The 25,476-nt window shown below is 40.1% G+C and overlaps 1 protein-coding gene across 1 annotated transcript; it reads left to right on the top strand.

The window, feature by feature from the left end:
- Positions 1-11,526: 11,526 nt before the first annotated feature.
- LOC143502713 (uncharacterized) lies at positions 11,527-19,629 on the top strand. The gene is made up of 2 exons (XM_076995380.1): positions 11,527-11,755; positions 14,487-19,629. Exon 2 carries the CDS (start codon positions 14,925-14,927, stop codon positions 16,428-16,430), a length of 1,506 nt encoding a protein of 501 aa, XP_076851495.1. The 5' UTR covers positions 11,527-11,755; positions 14,487-14,924; the 3' UTR covers positions 16,431-19,629.
- The last annotated feature ends 5,847 nt before the right edge of the window (positions 19,630-25,476 follow it).

Raw genomic sequence — 25,476 nt, 5'->3', positions numbered from 1 at the left:
CCTGCTGTACATGTTACTCTCATCTTTCTCAGACCATGCCATTCTTCACATCAACTCTGCTCCTGTGTTGCAGCTTCAATCCTCTGGCCCATGCTCAATCACACTTCCAGGGACTTAACATGCACTTCTTCCTCTTCTCACAAAACATACGCACATTCTCATCGTCCCAGCCTATAGTTTTGGATAGCAAGGGGTGCTTCAGTGGGGGCACCTGGGATGTTCACAATTTCTCTCACTGCTGCTGGCTTATGATGGAATGAAACCACACTCCCTGCCTCTACAGGCCCAAAAGCACATTCAACTAATGGGACTGCAGTTCACATGCCCATTGTTGTAACCAGAGGGGCAATTACAGGACTAAAACTTCTTATAGACCTCTGACACTCTTAGCATGGCAACATTGGGCATTTCTCCATCCAAACGCTTTATAATGTGAACTTCTGAAAAATATTAAAAGCAAAAACGTGTATAACCATTAAATCAAATTACTGCCACAATATAATCTAAACTTCATTACACATCACATGGATCAAAGGTAATATTTTTTTATTTTTTTATTTGCCTTTATTTAACCAGGTTAGTCCCTTGAGATACAAGATCCCTTTTACAAGAGAGACCTGGCCAAGAGAGACCGAGCAGCAGCACAAATTACAACATTCAAGATACATTCAAAATCTCACATAAAATTTATTAAAACACGCACACACAGATGATCTGGACCTGACTGATTTTATCAGAGTCTTAAATCTGTTCAAAGAAACAAGGTCCTTGATTTTTATATCAGCCTGTAACCGGTTCCATGTGTATGGAGCAGCAAAACTAAAAGCAGTCTTTCCTAGCTCTGTTCGAGCTCTAGGAACAGCAAGTTGCAAAAACTCACTCGAACGAAGACTGAGCAGACTTTGCCTTCTATTCAGAAGACAACATAAATAATTAGGCAAATTCCCAATTAGTGCTTTGTAAATAAAAACATACCAATGTGCAAAACGTCGTGCCTGCAACAAAGTCCAATTCACTTTTGTGTATAACAAACAATGATGAGTAAGAGGTCGACAGTTTGTTATAAATCGCAAAGCACTATGATACACACTGTCCAGTATGCTCAAACAGTGCACAGGAGCATTCATATACAAAATATCTCCATAATCTAATACAGGCATGAACGTTGCTTCAACTAACTTCTTTTTTACAATAAAAGAAAAACAAGATTTATTTCTATAATAAAAACCTAACAAAAGTCTAAGCTTTTTAATTAGATGTTGAATATAAGGTTTAAAAGATAACTTATATATATATATATATATATATATAACCTCACACAGTCAGCAGTTGAATTCCTTGGTTTTCGAACCTCCATTTCTCCAACGGGTCCCGGCTTCACACCCTAAAAGTAGGGACACATTTAGCACTGTTTTAATGGTGGCTACATATGGATGAACATACATGTGACATACAAACTGACATGCTAGGTAACTCGCTGCTCGGTGTCTGTGCAGCTTTGGACTGGGGGTACAGCAGGAATATCTAGCTGAGAATAGTGTGCAGTCTGATAAAGAAGGGCAACCAAATGATTGCACAGGGCACATCCTGCCACACAGGAGCAATGGGTGCTCACCAAAATGACAGGGCTCGAGTGTTTTAACACCATCTAAGGAGAAAAAATATATTAAAATATCTGTTAACATTTTATTGAACAGCAGTAATTGAGCAAAAATAAATAAGTCAGGTAAAGTTTCCCAAATTAGTTGACTGTACACATCCACTTTAATTCACTGAAGGTAGAGAGATAAAATATGTAGGCACATGCAAAAGCTTGGGCACCAAATACCATGTTTTATTGATGCTATAGATTTAGTCAATGTGATTAGTGAAGGGTGTGATTGGAGATGACCACACCTTCAATATTTAATCAGCTTTGCTTATATTATGGCAGTAATCTGATGTAGTGGTTATACACTTCTATACACTTATACATTAAAGGAGTGGTTCCCAAACGTTTTCTGCCGTGCCCCCCATTAATAGATGAGAATAATTTTGCGCCCCCCACTGCGCCCAATATTTTGTTGAGTGAGAACAGGATATTTTGTTTTGCCAGAACAGGAACAACTGTATGTGAAGTCCCTGGAAGTCTTATTCAGCAAAGACCACAGGATTAAGGCTGCTTTTGCTTCTTTAGTTCAGACTGCCATATTTAAATATCTTGCGAAAAAACAGTAATTGTTATGACTGATTAGTGCATGTTTGTACATACATACATACATACATATATACACAAACACTTGTGTGTGTGTGTGTGTAACCATTGATCCTACTCTCAAGTCATGTGGCTTTTCACTTTTCCTCATAGACCTATGACAAACTGCCCTCACGCGGACCTCTCCTGTCACCTTGTTTTTCATTGACACTGTGCAGGGGGGAAGATGAATAAAAATAAAAATGTAATGATATGCTACTTACACAGCAGCTTCATAGTTAGCTAGCTAAAACAAACATCTCAATAGTAAGTAATAGCTTGTGGTCTGTCAAGGTAAATTTATTGATACAATCACTAACGTTAACATGGATACAAGGAAGCGTTTGCTAACCATACTTTATTAGATGCAGCACAATATAACTAAAAAAAGATGGCTTAATTGTCAAATTTGATCAAGCCAGTCCAAAGACATTCACAGTTAGCTCGTTAGTTTCCTGTTTACTTCCTAGAAACGTCAGCGGGCGTCATATGCCGACTTGAAGCTGATTGGTTTATGCAAAATAGTAATGCATTGTGGTAGCGAAATCTTATTTTTGCACAGGGAAAAATGGAATAATGTTTGAACAGTTAATGTAGAACTAGAATATATGTAATATAGGACTATTCTGTTTCCTAAAATATATTTAGGTTAATATACTTTTTGGCATACCGTCCTCGAGACATATATGAATTTGCAGCTCTTTATATACTGCACATACCATCTAAACCTGGTTGCCAGATTCGCGGTTTTCACTCCAAATTGGGCTTGTTTGAAACTCCTTCAAAGTTTTTCGTTTTTGGGCTACTTTTGACTTGGCCCACCGCGGGAGTTACAAGTCAACAATAACAATCGATGGCGATATAATACTTAAATAGTCTCAATTTTAACACTCTAACACTTTGGGCTACTTTTGGCTTCTGACGGGCGCATTTTACACTGACTTTGGCCGGGATATTTATGCACGACCTGCCAACCCTGGCCACACTCGCTCGTGTTGACTGCAAGTGCACCAACTTGATCAGTCCACAGAGACAAGCCGGAGCCTTACAAGTGATTGGAAGCTCTTCTAACCAATAGTTTACTTCCTTCTGAAGCTAACCAGCCCTCATTTGCCATGATTGCTCAATTATATTTTTTTATTGAGCCCTCGGAAAGTCGCGCTTCATTTCCAATGTGGGTCCGCTAGCATAGCAACATAAGCTAACCGCTAACCTTTGCTAACCTAAGCCAAGCTCCCCAGAACGCACTATTCGGCGAAACTGAAGCAGTCGTGGATTATTTTGTTCGTTTTTATTCTGATTGTGGATACTTTTGAACATAAACCGATAACTTTTTATGGAATATATGAGCAATTTTCGGCATTTTCGCCAACCCGGAAGTGAGACCGTACACCCGCTACGACGCGACTCAGTGTACACGTGAGTAAAAATTGATAATTTTTCATAAGCGATATTGTACAAAATATATATTCTAATACTAAACATTAGATTATAGACAGTATTGGAGCTTTTGAGTGCTGGAGTACTCTGTATCGTGTCGGATGCTACCGGAGTTGGCTACGGTAGCTTGGCATAGCCTGTCGGACTATATTGGACATAAATATCATATCATAGGCCTACAGGGTTCCCACGGGTCCTTGAAATCCTTGAAAGTTTGTGAATCTGAAAAAATAAGTTCAAGGCCCTGGAAAGTTTTTGAAAACAGGCATAAAAGACAGCCGTCCTTGACGGTCCTTGAATATTTTAGAGGGTTTGAAATTTCACATGGATGAAGACCGCGGTCACAGAATAATAGGGCACAGTTGGTAAGGGAAGTCAATATTTACAAAAGATTGCTATGAAAAAGATTGCCATGATGTTTTAAATTTCTCATCCTTTGTTGAAAAAATATGATCTGATATGAGTTGTTATAAAGATTTAAAGAAAGTCTGCAAAGTGATTCCTTTAACATTTTATATTCAGAGTTGACTGTTTCGATGCCCATGTTAAAAGTGAATGACTGTTGAGTTCAAGTGTAATAACAAGATTATCACTGATGGTATGAGACAAAAGATATAATAGATATTCTTTCAAGAAACATCCTAATAAAAATTATAAAACCACAAAGGCTTGTCAAATGGCTCATGTCTTCTAAAGTAAAAGAGACTCATTTCAAAATAATAAATAAGATATATCCTGTAGCCATGTTTCTTGAAAGAAGAGTTAAACTTGATGTGGATTAATGGACCTTTTTTAAGTCAGAAGATGAATCCCAGGAGCATATGTTTTTCCATCTCAATATTTACAAAGTTTTTGCATGGACACTAGAAACTGGATTAATCTCAAACTTCTTTCTTTTAATACCATTATACTTCAGTTCGAATTTCTCTGATTCCATAAATTCACTACCATAAGTGGAGTGGTTAAAAGGCTGTTCTCTTTATGAATGAATATTATTCTTTATTAAGTAGATTTAAAAACTACCGGTATGCTAGAATCATCTCACGCCAGATTTCTCTAGAAATCTATAGTTCTAATCTCATTATATGGCTTTGCTCCTCTGTTTTATGTATGTACTGTATGTGTATATGCATATGTGTATTATTGTTATTATTATTATTATTTGTCTACTGTCAACGTGTCATTATTTTGCCAGCACAAGTTCATTTAAAATGACATTGATTCTACAGGGCCTATGCTGACTTTTACTTGGCAAAGTTTGGTCATTCTCCTGTAGAGAAATTTGTTTGTTTGTTCAGCACCGAAAGCAAGTGTTTCCTGTAGGTAGTTGTTGATCCTTCAACAACTATAGCCATTTTACGTGAATGTCGTCATCTCAGATGTGCATTGCTAAATTGCCAGTCATGCACAGAAAATTTCAGGATGCATGGCTTGAAATGACATTCAGTCTTTTGAATTTGCGTTGTATTAACATCGTTTTTTGATAACATATTCAGGGGTAAGAGTAGGTAAATGCTGGCAGGTGCTGTCCTTGAATTTGAGGAAGTTGGTCCTGGAAAGTCATTGAAAGGTCCTTGAATTTTATGTTAACCAAGGTGTGGGAACCCTGTCTGACATTCCTGGCATATTAGCATCTGTAATAGAGGTTCTAAAATAAAACAAACCAAGGAATATGGTATTGAAGTGAATCAATATGTTCCCCCAACTGTCTACTTCAGTTTGAGCCATGAATTATCATTTCCCTATATGTACAACCTGAGATATCTAGTTTTATAGTGGACTATGTCGGGAATCTGAGGAATTTTTAAAATGTCCGCCTGGAATGTGTGCACAATAGAGTTAAAATGATCTAAAAAGATGAGCTTCTGAACAAAAATACTGGATATGACTGATTCGTTTTTGATCAGTGTATCTTAATAATCCATCTACTGTCTTTGCAGGTTTGCAACCTACAACCACCTGATGGCCTTCTGGGAACTGATTGAACCTGCAACACATCAGATGATACGGGTCACCAACTCCAAACCTACTTTCTTAATTGGAATGGCACCCCATAGTGCCATAACCTTTGTGTCTGGACTCTATGCTGGGTCTATTAGTGACAGGGAGATGTTCAGACAGTCAGGAATTATTCCTCTACTTACCCATGACATGGCAATAATGGTGGATAAGGGCTTCCTGGTAGACGATCTTGTACCATGTAAGATCCACAGGCCAGTTTTCCTGAAAAGGTGCACACGAATGTCTGCACATGACGTAAAACACACACAGTCCGTAGCCAGGCTCAGGGTACATGTTGAACGGTGCATCCGACAAGTAAAGGAGCACAAATTGTTTGACACCGTCATCCCCATGTCTATTTCAGGCAGCATAAATCAGCTATTTACTGTATCTTGTCTGCTTGTGAACTATCAGAATGGACCACTTGTAAAGACATGGAGCAAATTTTAGAATGTATGCATTTAAATATCGAAAATATGTAAATATGTTTTGATGCTTTATTATTACTGGTCTTAATAACCTGCTGTAATAAACCTTGGCTTGGAGAATCAAAAATCCTTCTCATATTTTTTTTATGTCTGCACTTAAAGGAAGACATAAAAACAGTGGAATTAATCCATTGACAGAAAAAACAAACAAATCACTTCTTAATGAACAACAGATAATTAATCTGACACTATACAGGTAATCATTGTATTTATGTTTTACTGCAAACACTTTTGTATGTAATGGTAAAAGAAAAAATGATCCGCTTTTTCTCTAATGGTGTGCATCACTTCTTGATTTTTGTAAACTCGCTCAACTAGTGTGTCCTCCTGAGCACACACAACAAAATCACACCATTCTAAACCAGTCAAGAGGATCTGTCCCTGAACTTGCCAGCAGTACTTGTGTTGCCTCCGAAGTTTCAAAGCACCGCTTGACATTTTCAGATAGGGGCAGTCCACATAACTCTGAATGTTGGGGCATTTGACTTCTAAGAGTCCAAATGGTGGATTCTCAGAGGGATCGAAGATTACTCCATCAGGGGAACAACCCAGCCATGGAGCATCAGGGTGAATGACAAACCCACATGGTGAATAATTCACATTTTTCAGAATGCAGTACTCTTGAACTGCAACTGGCTCCATATGAATTCCTCCCCTCATGTCCTTGGTCTGGACAGTTCCCCTGTAGATTCTCTCTGCCAAATTCTCTGCAGAAGTATGTCCTCGAACATGGTTTGCCTCATGGAAACGTGTAGATCAGGCATGTCAAACTCAGTTTGGCTGTGGGGCCGGATCCAGACCTTCTGTTCTCAGGTGAGCCGGATCAGTAACTACAAATCAACTCCAAATATTTAGCTTTATTTTTCAGTACTATGCTTTATCATTCAGCCTACATTTTTAGCCTACCCTACATATTATAATCATGGATGAAAAGGGATCTTTTCTAAGCACAACACATTAAAACAATGAAAAAAAAAAGATTTTCATGTTTGACGGTGAATGTGTTAACAACTGGTTTATTTTAACAGTTGAGTGAATGCAGTTTTATACCTGAAGCAACTCACCACATTAACAAACTCAAGTGGGAGCTATGAAAAAAATATTTTCGCCTTAATAGTCATACTGCTTTGAAATAAATAAAAAAAGAAATACAAATAAAAGTTATAGCAGTGCATGGGTAATAAAATTAGACTACATCAGATCAAACTACTAGGCTGGGCCTACTGAAGCTGAGAACATACTGCACAATATTAATTATCTTTAATATGAAACCAGATGAATCTTATTTTTAATGATCTGTATTCATGAGTGCAAACAAATTTCGTGTCATCACACTTTTTTTCTCTCTCTCTCACTGCATTCCTGCAGTCTACTTGCTGCTGCTGGCTCCTGTAACTTGGCATCTTTTTGCCTTCACAAGTGCATCGATATTAGGTGTCAAATCCTGAGTAGCAGCACATTTAACAATGTCATTCAAGTGTTTATTTGTTAACCTTGAGCGCTGCTTTGTTTTATTATTGTTCATTACAGAGAACACCTGTTCACAAAGATAAGTAGTCCCAAACATGGATAGAACTTATGCAGCCATGGCTGTTAATTTGGGGTAACCTGGCACGAGATATTGATAAAACGTATTCATTTCCACGGACCCAAATTTATCCTTCATAGCAGAATCGCTTCATAGCGGAATTGCATCCTTTGACTGAAGCTTTAACTCGTGTCAGTGCTGCATGCTGTCATTTACTGCCCTCTAGCGACCAGAGAGAGCATTTGATTTGTATTCATTTTTTAAAAATCACAACTTTTGATAGAAATGAGCTAGAGACTTGCTTCATTTTTTGACATACTCAGAAATTTATGCCGGGCCGTATTAAATAATCCAACGGGACGGGTCCGGCCCGCGGGCCCTATGTTTCACATGCCTGCTGTACATGTTACTCTCATCTTTCTCAGACCATGCCATTCTTCACATCAACTCTGCTCCTGTGTTGCAGCTTCAATCCTCTGGCCCATGCTCAATCACACTTCCAGGGACTTAACATGCACTTCTTCCTCTTCTCACAAAACATACGCACATTCTCATCGTCCCAGCCTATAGTTTTGGATAGCAAGGGGTGCTTCAGTGGGGGCACCTGGGATGTTCACAATTTCTCTCACTGCTGCTGGCTTATGATGGAATGAAACCACACTCCCTGCCTCTACAGGCCCAAAAGCACATTCAACTAATGGGACTGCAGTTCACATGCCCATTGTTGTAACCAGAGGGGCAATTACAGGACTAAAACTTCTTATAGACCTCTGACACTCTTAGCATGGCAACATTGGGCATTTCTCCATCCAAACGCTTTATAATGTGAACTTCTGAAAAATATTAAAAGCAAAAACGTGTATAACCATTAAATCAAATTACTGCCACAATATAATCTAAACTTCATTACACATCACATGGATCAAAGGTAATATTTTTTTATTTTTTTATTTGCCTTTATTTAACCAGGTTAGTCCCTTGAGATACAAGATCCCTTTTACAAGAGAGACCTGGCCAAGAGAGACCGAGCAGCAGCACAAATTACAACATTCAAGATACATTCAAAATCTCACATAAAATTTATTAAAACACGCACACACAGATGATCTGGACCTGACTGATTTTATCAGAGTCTTAAATCTGTTCAAAGAAACAAGGTCCTTGATTTTTATATCAGCCTGTAACCGGTTCCATGTGTATGGAGCAGCAAAACTAAAAGCAGTCTTTCCTAGCTCTGTTCGAGCTCTAGGAACAGCAAGTTGCAAAAACTCACTCGAACGAAGACTGAGCAGACTTTGCCTTCTATTCAGAAGACAACATAAATAATTAGGCAAATTCCCAATTAGTGCTTTGTAAATAAAAACATACCAATGTGCAAAACGTCGTGCCTGCAACAAAGTCCAATTCACTTTTGTGTATAACAAACAATGATGAGTAAGAGGTCGACAGTTTGTTATAAATCGCAAAGCACTATGATACACACTGTCCAGTATGCTCAAACAGTGCACAGGAGCATTCATATACAAAATATCTCCATAATCTAATACAGGCATGAACGTTGCTTCAACTAACTTCTTTTTTACAATAAAAGAAAAACAAGATTTATTTCTATAATAAAAACCTAACAAAAGTCTAAGCTTTTTAATTAGATGTTGAATATAAGGTTTAAAAGATAACTTATATATATATATATATATATATATATATATATATATATATATATAACCTCACACAGTCAGCAGTTGAATTCCTTGGTTTTCGAACCTCCATTTCTCCAACGGGTCCCGGCTTCACACCCTAAAAGTAGGGACACATTTAGCACTGTTTTAATGGTGGCTACATATGGATGAACATACATGTGACATACAAACTGACATGCTAGGTAACTCGCTGCTCGGTGTCTGTGCAGCTTTGGACTGGGGGTACAGCAGGAATATCTAGCTGAGAATAGTGTGCAGTCTGATAAAGAAGGGCAACCAAATGATTGCACAGGGCACATCCTGCCACACAGGAGCAATGGGTGCTCACCAAAATGACAGGGCTCGAGTGTTTTAACACCATCTAAGGAGAAAAAATATATTAAAATATCTGTTAACATTTTATTGAACAGCAGTAATTGAGCAAAAATAAATAAGTCAGGTAAAGTTTCCCAAATTAGTTGACTGTACACATCCACTTTAATTCACTGAAGGTAGAGAGATAAAATATGTAGGCACATGCAAAAGCTTGGGCACCAAATACCATGTTTTATTGATGCTATAGATTTAGTCAATGTGATTAGTGAAGGGTGTGATTGGAGATGACCACACCTTCAATATTTAATCAGCTTTGCTTATATTATGGCAGTAATCTGAAGTAGTGGTTATACACTTCTATACACTTATACATTAAAGGAGTGGTTCCCAAACGTTTTCTGCCGTGCCCCCCATTAATAGATGAGAATAATTTTGCGCCCCCCACTGCGCCCAATATTTTGTTGAGTGAGAACAGGATATTTTGTTTTGCCAGAACAGGAACAACTGTATGTGAAGTCCCTGGAAGTCTTATTCAGCAAAGACCACAGGATTAAGGCTGCTTTTGCTTCTTTAGTTCAGACTGCCATATTTAAATATCTTGCGAAAAAACAGTAATTGTTATGACTGATTAGTGCATGTTTGTACATACATACATACATACATATATACACAAACACTTGTGTGTGTGTGTGTGTAACCATTGATCCTACTCTCAAGTCATGTGGCTTTTCACTTTTCCTCATAGACCTATGACAAACTGCCCTCACGCGGACCTCTCCTGTCACCTTGTTTTTCATTGACACTGTGCAGGGGGGAAGATGAATAAAAATAAAAATGTAATGATATGCTACTTACACAGCAGCTTCATAGTTAGCTAGCTAAAACAAACATCTCAATAGTAAGTAATAGCTTGTGGTCTGTCAAGGTAAATTTATTGATACAATCACTAACGTTAACATGGATACAAGGAAGCGTTTGCTAACCATACTTTATTAGATGCAGCACAATATAACTAAAAAAAGATGGCTTAATTGTCAAATTTGATCAAGCCAGTCCAAAGACATTCACAGTTAGCTCGTTAGTTTCCTGTTTACTTCCTAGAAACGTCAGCGGGCGTCATATGCCGACTTGAAGCTGATTGGTTTATGCAAAATAGTAATGCATTGTGGTAGCGAAATCTTATTTTTGCACAGGGAAAAATGGAATAATGTTTGAACAGTTAATGTAGAACTAGAATATATGTAATATAGGACTATTCTGTTTCCTAAAATATATTTAGGTTAATATACTTTTTGGCATACCGTCCTCGAGACATATATGAATTTGCAGCGCTTTATATACTGCACATACCATCTAAACCTGGTTGCCAGATTTGCGGTTTTCACTCCAAATTGGGCTTGTTTGAAACTCCTTCAAAGTTTTTCGTTTTTGGGCTACTTTTCACTTGGCCCACCGCGGGAGTTACAAGTCAACAATAACAATCGATGGCGATATAATACTTAAATAGTCTCAATTTTAACACTCTAACACTTTGGGCTACTTTTGGCTTCTGACGGGCGCATTTTACACTGACTTTGGCCGGGATATTTATGCACGAACTGCCAACCCTGGCCACACTCGCTCGTGTTGACTGCAAGTGCACCAACTTGATCAGTCCACAGAGACAAGCCGGAGCCTTACAAGTGATTGGAAGCTCTTCTAACCAATAGTTTACTTCCTTCTGAAGCTAACCAGCCCTCATTTGCCATGATTGCTCAATTATATTTTTTTATTGAGCCCTCGGAAAGTCGCGCTTCATTTCCAATGTGGGTCCGCTAGCATAGCAACATAAGCTAACCGCTAACCTTTGCTAACCTAAGCCAAGCTCCCCAGAACGCACTATTCGGCGAAACTGAAGCAGTCGTGGATTATTTTGTTCGTTTTTATTCTGATTGTGGATACTTTTGAACATAAACCGATAACTTTTTATGGAATATATGAGCAATTTTCGGCATTTTCGCCAACCCGGAAGTGAGACCGTACACCCGCTACGACGCGACTCAGTGTACACGTGAGTAAAAATTGATAATTTTTCATAAGCGATATTGTACAAAATATATATTCTAATACTAAACATTAGATTATAGACAGTATTGGAGCTTTTGAGTGCTGGAGTAGTGATGGGCAAATGAAGCCTCTTGAAGCAATGAAGCTTTCCAACCCTTTGCTTTGCAAAAAGGTTCATTACTCGAGGCTTCATTCATCACTCACTAGTGACATCTGCTGGTGAAACTGTAACAGCCTCGTCATTCAGTTGGATCATACTTTCAAAAATGTGTAAATGCAATATTGTCACAAAGTTTCCATCAAACTCATGTTTAGTAACAGGAGAATCAATTAAATCATACTTAATTGTCATGTTTTAATTATTAAAATGATTTGTAGCCAATCTAATCCTTGACCATTAGTGGTTGTGTTGGGTTTTCTTGTATGTCATGAACGTATTTGACAATGAAGATATGTTGTACTTTACTATGTTGGGAATTGAGTGATTGTTGAGTGACTGAATATTTGGAGTTAGAAACTGATTTTTTTTAAAAAACAGAATGTGTTTAAAATAATTGCTTCTTGGGGCTTCTAGATCTGGTTTGGCAGTCATGACCTGGTGGTTAGGGAAGGGAAGTGGTTAGGGAACTGAGCTTGTAATCGGAGGGTCGTGGGTTCGATCCCCAGGCCTGAGGCCATGACTGAGGTGCCCCTTAACCCTCAATTGTTCACTTATATAAAAATGAGATAAAATGTAAGTCGCTCTGGATAAGGGCGTCTGCCAAATGTAAAATGTTTTTAACATTACAAATAAGGTTTGCCTCTTCCAATGGTTTTTAGTCTGTTTTTGATGTGTGAATCTGATGTACATCCTGATCAAACAAAAAGAATTTAGAACGTTCCAGATTTTAAATTTAACCACCTACTACAACACGAAGCAACAGGGTTCATAGCGCTTTTATTTAGAAAAACGATACGCAAAATGAAGCAATGACGTGGCCGATGTAATGCGAGGCCTCGTTTGTTGCTGATCACGTGATTTTGCTCAATATGACACAAGCTCCGAAGCGGGGCTTCATCGGACACGCCCCTTTTTACTCGGTACACGCTTCGAAGCCTAGCTTCAGATGTCCCATCACTATGCTGGAGTACTCTGTATCGTGTCGGATGCTACCGGAGTTGGCTACGGTAGCTTGGCATAGCCTGTCGGACTATATTGGACATAAATATCATATCATAGGCCTACAGGGTTCCCACGGGTCCTTGAAATCCTTGAAAGTTTGTGAATCTGAAAAAATAAGTTCAAGGCCCTGGAAAGTTTTTGAAAACAGGCATAAAAGACAGCCGTCCTTGACGGTCCTTGAATATTTTAGAGGGTTTGAAATTTCACATGGATGAAGACCGCGGTCACAGAATAATAGGGCACAGTTGGTAAGGAAGTCAATATTTACAAAAGATTGCTATGAAAAAGATTGCCATGATGTTTTAAATTTCTCATCCTTTGTTGAAAAAATATGATCTGATATGAGTTGTTATAAAGATTTAAAGAAAGTCTGCAAAGTGATTCCTTTAACATTTTATATTCAGAGTTGACTGTTTCGATGCCCATGTTAAAAGTGAATGACTGTTGAGTTCAAGTGTAATAACAAGATTATCACTGATGGTATGAGACAAAAGATATAATAGATATTCTTTCAAGAAACATCCTAATAAAAATTATAAAACCACAAAGGCTTGTCAAATGGCTCATGTCTTCTAAAGTAAAAGAGACTCATTTCAAAATAATAAATAAGATATATCCTGTAGCCATGTTTCTTGAAAGAAGAGTTAAACTTGATGTGGATTAATGGACCTTTTTTAAGTCAGAAGATGAATCCCAGGAGCATATGTTTTTCCATCTCAATATTTACAAAGTTTTTGCATGGACACTAGAAACTGGATTAATCTCAAACTTCTTTCTTTTGATACCATTATACTTCAGTTCGAATTTCTCTGATTCCATAAATTCACTACCATAAGTGGAGTGGTTAAAAGGCTGTTCTCTTTATGAATGAATATTATTCTTTATTAAGTAGATTTAAAAACTATGCTAGAATCATCTCACGCCAGATTTCTCTAGAAATCTATAGTTCTAATCTCATTATATGGCTTTGCTCCTCTGTTTTATGTATGTACTGTATGTTGTGGTGGAAATTTGGTGATTTCCATTTAGATCAGGCTTTCTTAGTATACGTTAAACACATTAGAAATAAGGTTTTTGCATATGTGTGTTAATCAAAGCACTAAAGTCATTCTGGTGACTTTAGTAGGCCTCAGAGATGTGTTTATGTGTGCCTGTCTGGGACATTTAATCTGATGTTCCTCTGGATGTTCCTAAACTGACCTCGCTGGAGACGCATAATCTCAGCTTGGAAAGGACTACGGCGACACTCAGTCTGCCATGCCATCACGAGGATGCTGAGCAGGGAGGGGGCACGCATCATATGCATCTGTCAAATCAGAGTTAATCACTCCTTACTTTGTCCAATCATATTTAGTTAATAACCGTGTGTTCACCTCGTGGACACCGTGTGTATTGATGATCAAGGGTATAAAGGATGAGAGTTCGGAATGGGGAATTAGCTCTCTCTGTGACTGACACGTGGGTGTTTGTAACGGAGATCTCAAGGGTTTAATCTATGTCTATGTTTAAATAAATCATTGTACTTATTATCTAACCCAACTGCTTCTGACTTTTTTTGTACTCACCATTGAAGGGTTTCAGAATTTCTAAGACATTTTGGCACCCCAGATGGGACTCCACGACTGAGGACGGCACACCTGAGGGGGAGACTAAGCGCTTAGCTCCTGAAGGCCTTACTTCAGTCAGCCAACGACAAATTCCGTTGAGCGGGACTCGCAGGTGTGTGTGCCTCCTCGGCGTCGGAGTTTTCCCAGGAACAGACGAACATTTAAGTTAACTAAACCCTGGTGAGTACAAAGTGTTGATATAAACTTATTGCAGAGGTTGGGACTTCTCTCCTGGTGCGTGTATACACGGTTATGGTTATCGGGCGGGGTAACTGAATGATTAAGTGTTTCACCCTCGGCTAGGAGTCGAGGAGCAGAGTATCAGGGAGAGTGAGAGTCAGGTTCTGCGTGAGTGTGAGTGTTGTGTGAGAGTTGTTATTTTTTTTAATCCACGAAGCAGCAAAATGGGCGGATGTGGTAGTAGTCATACTGACAGGGAGGTCAGTGAGATACTGCACGCACATCCTAGAATAAGGTACATGAAAGAACGGTATGGGCCCGAAAGTTTAAAACAATTTCACATGTGGGTAAAGAAATGTGATTTCCCAGAGGGAGGGAGTTTTAACATGAACCGAATTGCAGCATTAAAACGAAGTCTGATAAAAGAACAATATGATGGGTTCAAGGTAAACTGGGAAGCTTTTGACTTGTGGGAGAGGGAGGCGAAACGGCGGGATTATAGATTGCAAACACAAACTAAATATGAAGTTCAACGGGAACTTAAGAATCTCCAGTCTGTTAAGTGTGTTGCAGATCCAGACCTGGACGGATGTCCCAGGCGACCCCCAACCGCCCTGACGGCCCCACCCAACCCCACCGACGTCAAGCCCCAGGAACCAGTCAGACAAAACAAGCCTCCTCCAGCACGTCCAATCAGCCCAGTGGCTATGCACACAAGATCGCGAGACGGGCAAGACACAACTGCCGGACCAAGCCAAGGACGGATGGTCCACGTCAGCGAGCCGCCCCTGTCCCCTCTTCCGGAAACAACCAATGATCAGGTGATGTGCCCAATGGTAGAGGTGGCTGGTCAGGATGGGCCTATGCTTGTTATGAGAACATGGACTGTTGCAGATTTACAGGAAGTGATGAAGCAGTTCAAGCTCCCTGGTGACATTGGGGGGCGTAAGTTTGCACATGAACTGGACATGTTTTGCCGTGAGTTCAGGCCGACGTCACATGAGCTGCGACGACTCCTGGGCCTGAAACTGGGAGTAGAGGTTACAAAGATCCAGATGGACTGGTCAGTCAAGAACATTCAGTTGGTCAACAGTGAGTGGTCACATGAAGGTAACAAACCGTATCGGACAATGTTACATGAACTATGTGCAGCAATACGGGATGCCTTTCCCCTTGTTATGGATTTAACCAAAATAGCTATTTGTAAACAAAATGACTCAGAGACTGTGCAGGAGTACCTGTATCGACTCACCCAGGTGCATGATGCTCACTGCGGCATGGACAAGCCCGACAGGATGGACAACGGGCCAATCACACCCTATGAAGCTCATTTGCGGAATGCTTTCATCAATGGACTGAAGCCGGAGATTTCCGAGAAGCTCAAGGACACTTGCATCACGTGGGAGACAGCCAAGATGGAAGTGATTGTGCAACATGCTATCCACGCGGAAAGGCGATGGAAGACGGTGAGTGCCTGGAAGCAAGACAAAGAACCGCGGCAAACACAACTTTCCATGGTTCGAGTGATGAGGGGCGATGAAAAAGGTAACTGTGCAGGAGGCAAAAGCGGGAAGGAGCAGAAGAGGACTAAAAAGGTGAAGAACCGCAGGAGAGATGATGACGACAACGCTTGTTACATCTGTGGAGAAGACGGACACTGGTCAAAGGAGTGTCCACAAAGACAGGATAAGCGGGAAAAGCAAGGTCGGCAAAGTCATGGTGGGGACTGATGGTCGGAGGGGTCGACTGGTGATGTTCCGGAAGGGTCAGGTAAGACACAAATTTTTCCCACGCTTTGCAATGAAGAAATGCTTCCGCTAACTCATACTGATGCTGTTTGTAGTGATATCATTGATAGTGATAAAATGCCTTGCAATGAAGAAATGCTTTTGCCTTTAAATGTTAATGAGATAAGTAATGTGCTTCAGTCTGATACTGAGTTGTTACAAATTGATGTTGATGACAGTGATAAAATAACTGATTCTGCTACTGGATTTATGCAAAATAATTGTGAACTGTCATGTGGGGGAATATATGCTGTTTTATGAGACAAGTGCTGCTGCTGAGCGGTTATGTTTTTTTTGGGGTTAACTTGGGCAGAGCAGGTTAGGTTTCAAACAGTAAACGGTGTGGCTGAGGCAGGGTTTGTGTGCGCATGGCTGTGGGAGTGGGTGTGATGGTGTGCGGTACAGTCCGTCAATGGACGGGTTTTTCTAAACCACTGATTTGGGAGGTCAGAGTGAGCAGGGGAGTGCAGCTGTATCTGGGCGAGTTGCCAACATTCCAATGTCCAAAGATAAGAGGGTGTGTGTGTGTGTGTGACTGAAGGGAGTCCCACGGACTCTGTGGTCCCAGGGGAGTGTGACTTAGAGAAACACATCTAGGTCAGACCGTAGGCCTTGCAAACCACAGTACCCCTTGAAGCGGTCAAGGGGATACGACCAGTCTTTGAGACATTGGGAAAGGGGGGGGTAATTGTTCCATATGCTAATTCACCAGTGGGAGTTCCAATTTTTTTCCTGAGTGAAAATTTAGGGAGCCTGGTGTACCGAGGAGTGGAGGTTGTTAAAAGCTCTCCAGGCGGTAAAATTTAGATGTGGTAGCAGGAGCCCCGTTGGTACCGAATCCCCTAACAGTTCTGTCACAAGTCTCACCTGACAGTAAGTGGGTTTTTTGTTGATTTGGCTAATGCCTTCTTTTCTGTACCGGCACATGCAAACTCACAGCTTTGGTTTGCTTTTAAGGTTGATGGTCAACCATACACTGTCACTCACCTAAGCTAAGGCTGTCGACAGGCCTTTAATGCATTTAAAAACAAGCGTTGCACACATCCTTAACATTGGGCCTGGCTAACTCTGTATTTCTGTTTGTCCAAACAGCAGATGATAAGCGGCGACTGAGATCTATTCCCCAATGCCAGACCTGAGGGAGGTCTGGAGCTATTTGTGGACGGATCGGCATCACGTAATCCAGCAACAGAGAAAAACTGTGTGGGTTATGCAGGGATTTCGCAACACAGCACTGTTGAACCTGGACCACTGTCAGGGCACCATTCGGCGCAGGCAGCTGAATTGGTGGCTCTGACTCAGGCATGCTGAGTGGTTCTAGGTAAAACAGTGGCGATTCGCACAGGCAACAGGTATGCCTTTGAAGTAGTGCACGACTTCGGGGCTATCTGGACACACAGGGGGGTTCTCACTTCATTGGGGAAGTTGATCACACATCGTAAATCAATTGCTGAACTTCGTGATGCCATTCTCGTCCCGAAGCAAATAGCGGTATGTAAATGTGATGTATATATTCTGACAATAAAGATTCTGTTTCTTTGGGTAATGAACGGGCAGATTTGGCTGCAAAGCAAGCAGCTGGGCAGTCATTTAAGCAGGGTTTGGACACCATGTACACTCTGTGTGCTGATAACACCGTTGTTTCCACAACAGCTGAGATAAGCGAGCTCCAGAAGACAGCAACCGCCTCGGAGCTGTCTGCGTGGCAGCGGGCGGGTGCGGTGAAGCGGGGGGGCCTTTGGGTTGAGCCCAATGACAAACCGTTTCTTCCTGGGAGCATGTTTCCTGTGTATGCACGATTGACACATGGTAAAGATGATGTGTCAACAGGGGGGATGTATGATAACAATGAGATCTTATTTGGCAGGCCGCCAAATACAGGCATCGGGTGAGAACGACCCTCTGCACCGACCACGAACGAGTGCAATGATGCCATGTTGATTTACTGTGCAAACCTGTCCTCTGTCTTGTCACAAGTTCACAGGGCGGTGAAAGAGGCGTTACCTAAGGTCCACAGCACGACCTGGAACGTGGATTCACGCTAGCCATTGCAAGAAGGTTCCAATACCTGAGCAGACGAAGAGCGGTCCTGAAGCATCCCAGCTTCTGTAGGGTGAAAGGAGGGTGTTTGGGCGCCTCAGTCGAGTGGGTGGAAGTGCAGTAAGGGCGTGACCCGCACTCCAAGCACAACGGCTGTCAAGAAGGGTCAACGATCACCCACCATGAACCCTGTGCTCTTGCTCATCCGGTGATGGAGCTCAATGGCGATTGTTGTTGATGGTTTTCTGTGTGCCTTGTTTGCTGTCACTTCTGAGGAGTTGTGTCTTGCAGGCTGCAGACACGGCGCTAAAACCTGAGGACCTCACGATGAGGACAGATGTCAAGGCTACAAATCTACCACCTGATGTTGATTCATTTACTGATGATGATGATGATGATGATTTGGTTTGATTAACTTCATTGACCAATGTTGTATTCTGTTTGTAATCAGGTGTGAATTGTTTGACCATCCATGTACTTCCTGGAAATTATGCTACGATCGAAAGCCTGTATTGGAGTGGTCTGTAGTCAATGTAATTTGTCCATAAAGGACAAAAAGGAGGGAAATGTGGTGGAAATTTGGTGATTTCCATTTAGATCAGGCTTTCTTAGTATACGTTAAACACATTAGAAATAAGGTTTTTGCATATGTGTGTTAATCAAAGCACTAAAGTCATTCTGGTGACTTTAGTAGGCCTCAGAGATGTGTTTATGTGTGCCTGTCTGGGACATTTAATCTGATGTTCCTCTGGATGTTCCTAAACTGACCTCGCTGGAGACGCATAATCTCAGCTTGGAAAGGACTACGGCGACACTCAGTCTGCCATGCCATCACGAGGATGCTGAGCAGGGAGGGGGCACGCATCATATGCATCTGTCAAATCAGAGTTAATCACTCCTTACTTTGTCCAATCATATTTAGTTAATAACCGTGTGTTCACCTCGTGGACACCGTGTGTATTGATGATCAAGGGTATAAAGGATGAGAGTTCGGAATGGGGAATTAGCTCTCTCTGTGACTGACACGTGGGTGTTTGTAACGGAGATCTCAAGGGTTTAATCTATGTCTATGTTTAAATAAATCATTGTACTTATTATCTAACCCAACTGCTTCTGACTTTTTTTGTACTCACCATTGAAGGGTTTCAGAATTTCTAAGACAATGTGTATATGCATATGTGTATTATTGTTATTATTATTATTATTTGTCTACTGTCAACGTGTCATTATTTTGCCAGCACAAGTTCATTTAAAATGACATTGATTCTACAGGGCCTATGCTGACTTTTACTTGGCAAAGTTTGGTCATTCTCCTGTAGAGAAATTTGTTTGTTTGTTCAGCACCGAAAGCAAGTGTTTCCTGTAGGTAGTTGTTGATCCTTCAACAACTATAGCCATTTTACGTGAATGTCGTCATCTCAGATGTGCATTGCTAAATTGCCAGTCATGCACAGAAAATTTCAGGATGCATGGCTTGAAATGACATTCAGTCTTTTGAATTTGCGTTGTATTAACATCGTTTTTTGATAACATATTCAGGGGTAAGAGTAGGTAAATGCTGGCAGGTGCTGTCCTTGAATTTGAGGAAGTTGGTCCTGGAAAGTCATTGAAAGGTCCTTGAATTTTATGTTAACCAAGGTGTGGGAACCCTGTCTGACATTCCTGGCATATTAGCATCTGTAATAGAGGTTCTAAAATAAAACAAACCAAGGAATATGGTATTGAAGTGAATCAATATGTTCCCCCAACTGTCTACTTCAGTTTGAGCCATGAATTATCATTTCCCTATATGTACAACCTGAGATATCTAGTTTTATAGTGGACTATGTCGGGAATCTGAGGAATTTTTAAAATGTCCGCCTGGAATGTGTGCACAATAGAGTTAAAATGATCTAAAAAGATGAGCTTCTGAACAAAAATACTGGATATGACTGATTCGTTTTTGATCAGTGTATCTTAATAATCCATCTACTGTCTTTGCAGGTTTGCAACCTACAACCACCTGATGGCCTTCTGGGAACTGATTGAACCTGCAACACATCAGATGATACGGGTCACCAACTCCAAACCTACTTTCTTAATTGGAATGGCACCCCATAGTGCCATAACCTTTGTGTCTGGACTCTATGCTGGGTCTATTAGTGACAGGGAGATGTTCAGACAGTCAGGAATTATTCCTCTACTTACCCATGACATGGCAATAATGGTGGATAAGGGCTTCCTGGTAGACGATCTTGTACCATGTAAGATCCACAGGCCAGTTTTCCTGAAAAGGTGCACACGAATGTCTGCACATGACGTAAAACACACACAGTCCGTAGCCAGGCTCAGGGTACATGTTGAACGGTGCATCCGACAAGTAAAGGAGCACAAATTGTTTGACACCGTCATCCCCATGTCTATTTCAGGCAGCATAAATCAGCTATTTACTGTATCTTGTCTGCTTGTGAACTATCAGAATGGACCACTTGTAAAGACATGGAGCAAATTTTAGAATGTATGCATTTAAATATCGAAAATATGTAAATATGTTTTGATGCTTTATTATTACTGGTCTTAATAACCTGCTGTAATAAACCTTGGCTTGGAGAATCAAAAATCCTTCTCATATTTTTTTTATGTCTGCACTTAAAGGAAGACATAAAAACAGTGGAATTAATCCATTGACAGAAAAAACAAACAAATCACTTCTTAATGAACAACAGATAATTAATCTGACACTATACAGGTAATCATTGTATTTATGTTTTACTGCAAACACTTTTGTATGTAATGGTAAAAGAAAAAATGATCCGCTTTTTCTCTAATGGTGTGCATCACTTCTTGATTTTTGTAAACTCGCTCAACTAGTGTGTCCTCCTGAGCACACACAACAAAATCACACCATTCTAAACCAGTCAAGAGGATCTGTCCCTGAACTTGCCAGCAGTACTTGTGTTGCCTCCGAAGTTTCAAAGCACCGCTTGACATTTTCAGATAGGGGCAGTCCACATAACTCTGAATGTTGGGGCATTTGACTTCTAAGAGTCCAAATGGTGGATTCTCAGAGGGATCGAAGATTACTCCATCAGGGGAACAACCCAGCCATGGAGCATCAGGGTGAATGACAAACCCACATGGTGAATAATTCACATTTTTCAGAATGCAGTACTCTTGAACTGCAACTGGCTCCATATGAATTCCTCCCCTCATGTCCTTGGTCTGGACAGTTCCCCTGTAGATTCTCTCTGCCAAATTCTCTGCAGAAGTATGTCCTCGAACATGGTTTGCCTCATGGAAACGTGTAGATCAGGCATGTCAAACTCAGTTTGGCTGTGGGGCCGGATCCAGACCTTCTGTTCTCAGGTGAGCCGGATCAGTAACTACAAATCAACTCCAAATATTTAGCTTTATTTTTCAGTACTATGCTTTATCATTCAGCCTACATTTTTAGCCTACCCTACATATTATAATCATGGATGAAAAGGGATCTTTTCTAAGCACAACACATTAAAACAATGAAAAAAAAAAGATTTTCATGTTTGACGGTGAATGTGTTAACAACTGGTTTATTTTAACAGTTGAGTGAATGCAGTTTTATACCTGAAGCAACTCACCACATTAACAAACTCAAGTGGGAGCTATGAAAAAAATATTTTCGCCTTAATAGTCATACTGCTTTGAAATAAATAAAAAAAGAAATACAAATAAAAGTTATAGCAGTGCATGGGTAATAAAATTAGACTACATCAGATCAAACTACTAGGCTGGGCCTACTGAAGCTGAGAACATACTGCACAATATTAATTATCTTTAATATGAAACCAGATGAATCTTATTTTTAATGATCTGTATTCATGAGTGCAAACAAATTTCGTGTCATCACACTTTTTTTCTCTCTCTCTCACTGCATTCCTGCAGTCTACTTGCTGCTGCTGGCTCCTGTAACTTGGCATCTTTTTGCCTTCACAAGTGCATCGATATTAGGTGTCAAATCCTGAGTAGCAGCACATTTAACAATGTCATTCAAGTGTTTATTTGTTAACCTTGAGCGCTGCTTTGTTTTATTATTGTTCATTACAGAGAACACCTGTTCACAAAGATAAGTAGTCCCAAACATGGATAGAACTTATGCAGCCATGGCTGTTAATTTGGGGTAACCTGGCACGAGATATTGATAAAACGTATTCATTTCCACGGACCCAAATTTATCCTTCATAGCAGAATCGCTTCATAGCGGAATTGCATCCTTTGACTGAAGCTTTAACTCGTGTCAGTGCTGCATGCTGTCATTTACTGCCCTCTAGCGACCAGAGAGAGCATTTGATTTGTATTCATTTTTTAAAAATCACAACTTTTGATAGAAATGAGCTAGAGACTTGCTTCATTTTTTGACATACTCAGAAATTTATGCCGGGCCGTATTAAATAATCCAACGGGACGGGTCCGGCCCGCGGGCCCTATGTTTCACATGCCTGCTGTACATGTTACTCTCATCTTTCTCAGACCATGCCATTCTTCACATCAACTCTGCTCCTGTGTTGCAGCTTCAATCCTCTGGCCCATGCTCAATCACACTTCCAGGGACTTAACATGCACTTCTTCCTCTTCTCACAAAACATACGCACATTCTCATCGTCCCAGCCTATAGTTTTGGATAGCAAGGGGTGCTTCAGTGGGGGCACCTGGGATGTTCACAATTTCTCTCACTGCTGCTGGCTTATGATGGAATGAAACCACACTCCCTGCCTCTACAGGCCCAAAAGCACATTCAACTAATGGGACTGCAGTTCACATGCCCATTGTTGTAACCAGAGGGGCAATTACAGGACTAAAACTTCTTATAGACCTCTGACACTCTTAGCATGGCAACATTGGGCATTTCTCCATCCAAACGCTTTATAATGTGAACTTCTGAAAAATATTAAAAGCAAAAACGTGTATAACCATTAAATCAAATTACTGCCACAATATAATCTAAACTTCATTACACATCACATGGATCAAAGGTAATATTTTTTTATTTTTTTATTTGCCTTTATTTAACCAGGTTAGTCCCTTGAGATACAAGATCCCTTTTACAAGAGAGACCTGGCCAAGAGAGACCTGGCCAAGAGAGACCGAGCAGCAGCACAAATTACAACATTCAAGATACATTCAAAATCTCACATAAAATTTATTAAAACACGCACACACAGATGATCTGGACCTGACTGATTTTATCAGAGTCTTAAATCTGTTCAAAGAAACAAGGTCCTTGATTTTTATATCAGCCTGTAACCGGTTCCATGTGTATGGAGCAGCAAAACTAAAAGCAGTCTTTCCTAGCTCTGTTCGAGCTCTAGGAACAGCAAGTTGCAAAAACTCACTCGAACGAAGACTGAGCAGACTTTGCCTTCTATTCAGAAGACAACATAAATAATTAGGCAAATTCCCAATTAGTGCTTTGTAAATAAAAACATACCAATGTGCAAAACGTCGTGCCTGCAACAAAGTCCAATTCACTTTTGTGTATAACAAACAGTGATGAGTAAGAGGTCGACAGTTTGTTATAAATCGCAAAGCACTATGATACACACTGTCCAGTATGCTCAAACAGTGCACAGGAGCATTCATATACAAAATATCTCCATAATCTAATACAGGCATGAACGTTGCTTCAACTAACTTCTTTTTTACAATAAAAGAAAAACAAGATTTATTTCTATAATAAAAACCTAACAAAAGTCTAAGCTTTTTAATTAGATGTTGAATATAAGGTTTAAAAGATAACTTATATATATATATATATATATATATATATAACCTCACACAGTCAGCAGTTGAATTCCTTGGTTTTCGAACCTCCATTTCTCCAACGGGTCCCGGCTTCACACCCTAAAAGTAGGGACACATTTAGCACTGTTTTAATGGTGGCTACATATGGATGAACATACATGTGACATACAAACTGACATGCTAGGTAACTCGCTGCTCGGTGTCTGTGCAGCTTTGGACTGGGGGTACAGCAGGAATATCTAGCTGAGAATAGTGTGCAGTCTGATAAAGAAGGGCAACCAAATGATTGCACAGGGCACATCCTGCCACACAGGAGCAATGGGTGCTCACCAAAATGACAGGGCTCGAGTGTTTTAACACCATCTAAGGAGAAAAAATATATTAAAATATCTGTTAACATTTTATTGAACAGCAGTAATTGAGCAAAAATAAATAAGTCAGGTAAAGTTTCCCAAATTAGTTGACTGTACACATCCACTTTAATTCACTGAAGGTAGAGAGATAAAATATGTAGGCACATGCAAAAGCTTGGGCACCAAATACCATGTTTTATTGATGCTATAGATTTAGTCAATGTGATTAGTGAAGGGTGTGATTGGAGATGACCACACCTTCAATATTTAATCAGCTTTGCTTATATTATGGCAGTAATCTGATGTAGTGGTTATACACTTCTATACACTTATACATTAAAGGAGTGGTTCCCAAACGTTTTCTGCCGTGCCCCCCATTAATAGATGAGAATAATTTTGCGCCCCCCACTGCGCCCAATATTTTGTTGAGTGAGAACAGGATATTTTGTTTTGCCAGAACAGGAACAACTGTATGTGAAGTCCCTGGAAGTCTTATTCAGCAAAGACCAGAGGATTAAGGCTGCTTTTGCTTCTTTAGTTCAGACTGCCATATTTAAATATCTTGCGAAAAAACAGTAATTGTTATGACTGATTAGTGCATGTTTGTACATACATACATACATACATATATACACAAACACTTGTGTGTGTGTGTGTGTGTGTAACCATTGATCCTACTCTCAAGTCATGTGGCTTTTCACTTTTCCTCATAGACCTATGACAAACTGCCCTCACGCGGACCTCTCCTGTCACCTTGTTTTTCATTGACACTGTGCAGGGGGGAAGATGAATAAAAATAAAAATGTAATGATATGCTACTTACACAGCAGCTTCATAGT

Source organism: Brachyhypopomus gauderio, unplaced genomic scaffold (assembly GCF_052324685.1).
Source record: "Brachyhypopomus gauderio isolate BG-103 unplaced genomic scaffold, BGAUD_0.2 sc202, whole genome shotgun sequence".
In the NCBI taxonomy this organism is placed as follows: Eukaryota; Metazoa; Chordata; class Actinopteri; order Gymnotiformes; family Hypopomidae; genus Brachyhypopomus; species Brachyhypopomus gauderio.
Note: the sequence above shows the minus strand (reverse complement) of the source record. Positions and strands in the feature narration are given on the sequence as shown.